The sequence below is a fragment of the Micropterus salmoides genome, unplaced genomic scaffold (assembly GCF_014851395.1).
Source record: "Micropterus salmoides isolate LMB-PRFRI ecotype aquatic unplaced genomic scaffold, ASM1485139v1 Ms_hic_scaffold_8, whole genome shotgun sequence".
Lineage (NCBI taxonomy): Eukaryota > Metazoa > Chordata > Actinopteri > Centrarchiformes > Centrarchidae > Micropterus > Micropterus salmoides.
This window is the reverse complement of record NW_024044570.1, coordinates 15,671,430-15,679,323: the sequence shown is the minus strand read 5'-3', so window position 1 is coordinate 15,679,323 and position 7,894 is coordinate 15,671,430. Positions and strand designations below refer to the sequence as shown.

General features: G+C 37.9%; 1 protein-coding gene across 1 annotated transcript; it reads left to right on the top strand.

The window, feature by feature from the left end:
• The first annotated feature begins 2,052 nt into the window (after positions 1-2,052).
• LOC119894399 (sulfide:quinone oxidoreductase, mitochondrial-like) lies at positions 2,053-7,894 on the top strand. Its single transcript, XM_038707114.1, is given in 11 exon segments — positions 2,053-2,210; positions 3,029-3,233; positions 3,415-3,585; positions 3,762-3,815; positions 3,911-4,105; position 4,152; positions 4,191-4,399; positions 4,688-4,871; positions 6,426-6,493; positions 6,577-6,755; positions 6,854-7,894. Coding segments are annotated over 10 exon segments (1,317 nt in total). The 5' UTR covers positions 2,053-2,210; positions 3,029-3,035; the 3' UTR covers positions 6,912-7,894.

The window sequence follows — 7,894 nt, the reverse complement described above, 5'->3', positions numbered from 1 at the left end:
TTTTTATGGTTTTATCTTTTATTTTATCTCAGAGGAATTGTTTGAATTGTTCAATGGTAGTGTCTTCATAGGTTTTGATTAATTTCAAATTTCATTGCGTTAAGCTGTTGATACATGGAGCAACTTTTAGAGCAATCGTGCAGGGCAACATTGCCATCAATGATAATGAGTAAAGATTACTACCGTAATCCCCTTCCCCCATCATTCCGCCACCCGCCCCGCACCGCCCTATCTGTTCAAAACATAGCCGGACTTGCCACTAGCAACATTGCCCAGCAACATTGCTCAAAAAGTTGCCCCGTGTATCATCAGCTTAAAGATGAGCTGATGCTACTTATTGACTTTTTGATTGATGCTAAATAGAAGACATATATATGTATGTGTATATATGTATGTATGTATGTATATATATATATATATATATATATATATATATATATATATATATTATATATATATATATGTATATATATATATATGTGTGTGTGTGTGTGTGTGTGTGTATGTGTATGTGTGTGTGTATATATATATATATGTATGTATGTGTACATACATACATACATACATGTACATACATACATACATATATGTGTGTGTGTGTGTGTAAATTATTTTGTCATTTCCAATTTCACTCAACATATCTTCTGAGTCTGAGTTGTTTTAAAAGCCAGGGCACACAGCAGAGATGACTATGTGCCTTTAAGCTGAGTTTATTCACGTTGTTGGTGCTGGGTCATGTTGGGGTCATGCTTAACTTGGATGCCACTTTATACTATTATATAGGCTAAATGTCAAAGCTAACATTTACCCTACCCTCATTGACACAAAAGAGGTGAACAAAGTATTTGAAACACCCCTTGGTTTAACACAATCCAACAGCACCACTCCATGGTCAGTGACTATTACATGGCGATCAAAGGCCAACCAGAGGCTTTAAAACTTATTCAAACGGAATATTTTCTTTTCCAGACTCTGTGATCAAACTCCTCGAGGACTAGATAAAAATATGCTAAATGTAAATATAATTCAGAAAGTCCCACTGATACAATCCAACATATTAGGTAGGACATTCTGTTTGTTTCTTCTTTCTTTATATTTGTATTATTGTAATAATTGATATCTATTGTTATGAATCATATCTCAACCAACTCCAAGGCCTATAATCTCTCTGTCACTTTAACTTCCTAAATACATATTACTATTATTGTATAATTTGGTTAATATATACCAAGCTTTTTATTTTATGCTATAACACTATAATAAAACAGGCATGAGGAACCAGGTAATAGATCCAAAAGATGCACTGAATTGCCATTGAGCTCCTCGCCCAAAATCTATCTAGTCTTCTCTGTCAGATTAAAACTCCACAGTAAACCTGATATATGCTACCATATGGGCAAGATAGAAGTACATCCCTGCTTGTGTTTTGGTTATGATGGCCACACATCCCGGTCTCTGTTGTAGACCTAGGTGATCAGCAGGACAGTACCTGAAAACAATATCTGCACCAGAAAAAAACAGTTTGACCGTTAGTAGCCAACAGTCAAACAAATTCAATTTATTTTGTTGTAGCTACAACTTTTTAAATAGTCCCATTGAATGGGCAGGCACTATACAGGTCTCGAACCTGCTACTTAACTACTACAATATTCTTCATGGTTTACAGATAGTGATGCATATATGAAAAACCATCGGGTATTTGCAGTCCCCGTACGTTTCACTACTAGCTAAATACAAGTTTATTTCGCAAACATGCTTTTCAGCAGATTCCAAAACGACTACGCTGATGTGATGAACCGTGGAAAGGGCTCTATTACACCCACAAACGCCCACCCTCAAGTGAGGATGCATCCAAACTTTTTTTTTGAAAAGCAGGGTTATTAACTTTTCAAAAACCTTATAACGTCTATTTTCGAGGTCTGTCTTTCAACTCCGTTAAAAGTTCAGCTAACATATTAGGTTTATGCTGAAGATAAAAGGTTAAACCCACTGTTAGTAACGGCCGCTTACTTTTGATTGATCGAGCGGTGGAGGAGGCGGGACGAACAGTTCAGCCCGCCCCTTAAAGGGTGGCATTTGCAAGTCTATATCAGATTAATGCTGATAGTCCTACCTACTTTGCAGAGTGAACGCAGCTCGGACTGAATTCTCCAGTGTCATTTAAGGATTTTTTCTAATTTGACAGTTAAACGGGAGGATAACAGGTCAAGGTGAGTAAAACAACTCTGTCTTTATCGACGTTAAAGTGCTGAACTGTACCTGGATATCATGTTGTCAGGTCAACGCATGTATCTTACAGGATACTTGTTATGAAGGCTTCATTACGCATCTTGCAGCAGCAACTGTTCAGCTCCGACTGGGCTTCAGAGGAGATTCAAGCAACCCAAATTAAATTAACCCAGCTGTACCTTTAATTTAAGTGTTAGTTAATTGTGCTGTTAGGGTTTCTCTTATAGGGGTTGTAAGGGCACTGGCAAACTAGGGCATCTGAAAGGTATAGGCCTACGTCAAAGTAGGCCAAACTTAATCTCGGACTCAATTTAAAGCAGGTCCCCTTATTATACAACTTTTTTACTCAACGACTTGTTAAAAAAAGTCACCATAAAGGCACTGTTAAACCATTATTTGCTCCTGCAAATATCCTGTTGTTTGTTTTGTCAGGTCAATTTAAATGTGGGTTGGTCCCTTATTACAATATCTTTAAGTGGTAAACCCACAGTCATGGTCTTATTGTTCTCATTATTCCATGTCAAAACATTAAATATTGAAGCTGATGAAAAAATTAACGTTTAAAATCTATTCAGAGAACTGCACTTGGGTTATCTATTCTACTAATTACTGAAAAAGGCAAAACTAGTTACCTTTGACAGTAAAATGGCAACTGCAGGCTGTTGACAGATTTGATATGAATACAGACACCCCGCGACCCTGTATGCAGAATAAGCGGTGGACGATGGATGGATGGATGATTACCAGACAGTATAAATTAAATGTTGGTAACTATAAATGATTTGTCTTTACTTTTAAGACACAGCATGTCTGCACTGCGTCGTCTGAGGCAGTGCCAGGCCACAGGCATTGCTGTCTGTCGTCTACACAAAAGCAGCAGTGCCTCTGCCAAACATCATTACAAAATGCTCGTGCTCGGAGGAGGAAGTGGGGGCATTACAATGAGTGCACGAATGAAGAGGATGATGGGAGCTGAGAATGTGGCTGTTGTGGAGCCCAGCGAGGTAAGGATACAGTAGATTATGATTAGCTATAGCTCTCTTTGTGGATCACTAGAAGTGTCGCTTTCATTTATTCAGCTGTCTATTCATGTTTTGCATTTTTGTGTTTCAGTCCCTCAGAAACATAAATGTATTTTCCACTGTCATTTAAAGCTGGTTTGTAACAACTTATCAATGTTTTCAGATGCACTACTATCAGCCAATCTGGACGCTGGTTGGTGCTGGGGCAAAATCTGTGGCCTCATCAGGGCGTTCCACTGCGAGTGTTGTGCCGTCTGGAGTAAAGTGGGTGAAATCTAAAGTTCAGGAAATCAACCCAGATGCAAATACTGTCCGCACAGACGATGGGACTGAAGTATGTTTGCTTTAGGAAGCTGTTATCTGACAGTGTGTATGTATAAAACTGCTTTATAGTGTGTCATCTGCCGGGAAGGCTTTGAGTACTAGTTTGCATATGAAGCAGATTTTGTTTTTTAATAATATGATCTCTATGTGCATCTAGCTCTACTTAGACTTTCTTTCACATTGCAGATCTCCTATGAGTATTTGATCGTGGCTCTTGGTTTACAACTTCATTATGAGAAGGTGAAGTAAAGCTTTAATTTTTCAACTCTACCTAGTAAACTTTTGCCATTGTATGAAAATTGAATTACATCTCAGAAAACTCCTCTTATCTGTAGATCAAAGGACTGCCAGAAGGATTTGAGCATCCAAAGATTGGGTCAAACTACTCAGTCCAAACTGTGGAGAAAACGTGGAAAGCGCTGCAGGACTTCAAAGAGGGCAACGCTGTTTTCACTTTCCCAAATACTCCTGTGAAATGTGCTGGAGCTCCACAGAAGATCATGTACCTAACAGATGCCTATCTCAGAAAGGTACTTCATTTTTAGATTTGAATGATAATATAGTACATTTGTTAAGTGTTGAAATTAAATGAAGATTTTTTTGTTTCCATCCAAGAAGGAAAAAGAGCGAAGGCCAATTTAATATACAACACATCTCTACCTGTGCTCTTTGGGGTCAAGAAATATGCAGATTCATTGTGGGATATTGTTAAACAGCGTGACCTACAGGTGAACCTGAGGCACAACCTGATTGAAGTGCGGGCAGATAAGAAAGAAGCTGTGTTTGAAAATCTTGACAAACCGGGCGAAACCAAAGTGTTTGAGGTAAAACTGTGTTACTGTATCGCAACAGCACCTTTTACGTAGTAATACAGTATTGACTGTTTTGAGCCATGGACAACCTATTCCACAATGTGCTTCGTAATTCCTTCCTCTTTAAATCCTTTAGTGATGTTGTTTTTTGTTTGTTGAGTCTGTATGTTCTGAAAAACGTAATACACTATTTATTTACTCCTTTTGAACCTAAGTAATTAATTAAACCTAGTAATATGCCAATTTAAGAACACAGACTCCAGTAAATAACTCTTAAACTTCGCAGTTTTTCTTTATTAGTATGAAATGCTTCATGTCACTCCACCAATGGGACCCAATTTGGTGATTAAAGGCAGTCCACTGGCAGATCCGGCGGGTTGGTTGGATGTCAACAAAGACAACCTCCAACATAATATGTATTCAAATGTGTTTGGGATTGGAGATTGTACCAATCTGCCCACAATCAGAACGGCCGCTGCTGTTGGTAAGTGATTTTTGTGTCATTAGTTGGAATATTGCATTTCTTTGTAAAATGTAAACAAATGGGGAATAAGTTTAACCCTCTGCACCTAGCTAAGTTAAATGTGTGCCATTTCCTGTCTGTTAACTGTGGATTAAATGATGGGAAGTTCCTGGCAACTTGGCATCATTGTTAATGACATTAGGTTATAAAACATTACTTATTACTTCCTGCACAACTGAAATCTGACTGCAGTAAAGAATCTAGTGTTATCATGTAAGCCAAATGTGAGGGATGTTGGCGTAGCGGCTGTAGGGTTGACAGTATCAATCCATCCGTGTCCTTAGATGAACTTTGGTGCAGAGGGAAATATATGAAAGATAACTGAGGAAATAGCTCTAACATGTGGCACAGATATTCCTTATCCCCACGGGATGAATCTTGCTGATTTTGGCGGCCCATTAGTTTATAGTTTATTTATTTAATCCAGTGACACCAGCAAGTCAGAATTTTAATTTCAGCTGAGGTTGATCAAGTGCAGTGTAGAGTTATGGCAGTTAAGGGAGCATTTTCTTCCCTTGATGGCCTTCAATAAGCCCCATAATGATGTCATATACTGTACATCATTTAAACTTAAAACCATCCAATAAAAGCACATGTTGCCATAACAAACCAATAAAACATGCATTTATGGCAGAATGTAGACTAAATTCACTTTGTGTGCTTTGATCCAGGCATCTCAGGTGTTTGCCTCTCGATTCAAGGAAAGACAATGCACATTTTACACGGATTATGAAACTGAATGCACCCCAAATCTGTCAACATCATGGCGACCATACAGAGGATCAATTTTGGATTAGGTGAAAGCATGGCAGGGCAGTACGTCAGGTTCTGTGGTTAGCACTGTTGCCTTGCAGTAAGAAAATCTGACTAACTTTTTGCATTGGTTGCGCTGGTGCGCCTAAATTTTTCATTTAAGCACACTGCCACAAGAAATTGATGCAATCTTTCACAGTACCTGCCTCACTTCTAGAAGTCAACACAGAGAAACATAGAAACCCCACCGCCAACTAGGGTTTTGGCGGTGTAACTGCAGAGTGATACAGACACCAACACACGAATATAAATGCGAAGGTACGTGCATTGCCAACGCCATAGGTATATGCGTCAAGTCACCGCAGGAGTATAAATCCAGTGCCCCTTCTCTGCTTTTTATTGGTTCTCACCTTCTTCCACACACACAGATGGAAATAAGGCAGAAAAGAAATTGTCCTGCGAAATGTTAGTCTAAGCTGGTGTGAAAAGAACATTAAGAAATAAGTCTTAAGAAAGACACTTTCTGTTTGTGAGGTGTAACTTGCAGTGACCTTCCGAAGTTTGATGGACGTCTGACGTTGCACGTATTGTGTCATGTTATGTTGCTATAAAGTATGTTGATTTATTTTGTATACTTTCTGATTAAACTGCATATAATCAACATGTAGTGTGGATTTGGGATATAGCATTAGTCATCTTAATTCCTAAAAAGAGAATTTACACATTTATTGAAAAAGCTAACCAGCTTTTTCTTACTCTCAGCTGCACAGTCTGCTATATTGAGCAGAACCATCAGGAAAATTCTGAAAAATGAGAAGCCAGATAAGAAGGTAAGTGGCACATAAACATCAAGAATTTTACTTCTCTGTTGAAATATATGCAAATACATAATCAGTAATCTCCTTGTTTACAGTATGATGGCTACACTTCATGTCCGTTGGTCACGAGCTACAACACGGTAATTCTGGCAGAGTTTGACTACAATAACCAACCACTGGAAACATTCCCCATCAACCAAGCCAAAGAAAGAAGACTCATGTACTACATGAAAGCTGATGCGTTGCCTCACCTCTATTGGCACGGGCTTTTAAAGTATGTATAGTTAATTAACATGTTAATAGTTAGTAGTGAGAAATCATACCATACCTTTCACCAAATTTTATTAATGTTCTTTATTTTTCTTACGTCAGGGGCCTATGGGGTGGACCAGGACCATACAGGAAACTCTTTCATTTTGGGATGAAATGAAACCTCACCATCACTTTGCAAGTTAATACTGCACATTTAATCGAGAGGATGGACACAGATAGTGGCTAGTTCAGTGGCAATATGTCTCGCTTTAGTTAAACCTTCACTAAGTTGTGAATTGATGTTGCCATGGAATAAAATGACTCCCTGTAATGAGAAAAAGTCACTTGACTCTGCAGTCCCAAGTAGCTTTTAGCTGCTTTTGGTTCTTTTGGCAGCACTTTGAATGTACAGTCTTGCTGCTTTCATCAACCTTATTATCCAACCAGCAAAAGGTTTGTAGAAGATTCTTAGATTTGCGACCCTAACTTCTTGCTGCAGAGTATATAATCCATGTTACCCATGTACATCCAATAAACAGACCCAATTGGCCTTTTTTTTAAATTGCAAGTGTAAATGAACTATTAAAAATGTTGATGCTTTGGTACAATAACATGGTCATTTGTTTTTACAGGATATTGGAGGGATGCCCACCTCTACAGCTGTAATCACTGTATACCAGTCATTACAAGTGCTGTGTTAATAGCAGTCACTAAGCACAATATATATTGCTTTACTAAAAATGGTGTATATATAGGACGTCAGTAATAATGTGTATAGTTTGTCGTCAGTTTAGGTCTTCAGTGTTCTCCAAATTACATGCTAAAGCATCCAGTCTATGAAAATGTATTTGTATCCATGGTACAATGTTAATCATTTATGCTATCAAACATATTGTATGAGTGGTTGTATTTGAGAATGCTTAACCATCAACTTGCAAACTAAGTGCTTTTCTTATATCAGAAACAGAGTTTTGTACATAGATTATTTTTCTATCAGCGCTTAACCGAGTTAAAAACGTCATGGTGGTTATATAGTCGGTGCATTTCTTTTTAATCATTAAAATGACTGTATACACTTTAAACCTGCTGTAATTATGATATTGAAGTAAAAACTGAAATTGTTGATGAAAAATCATAAATACATTCTCAGTATTGTTTCAA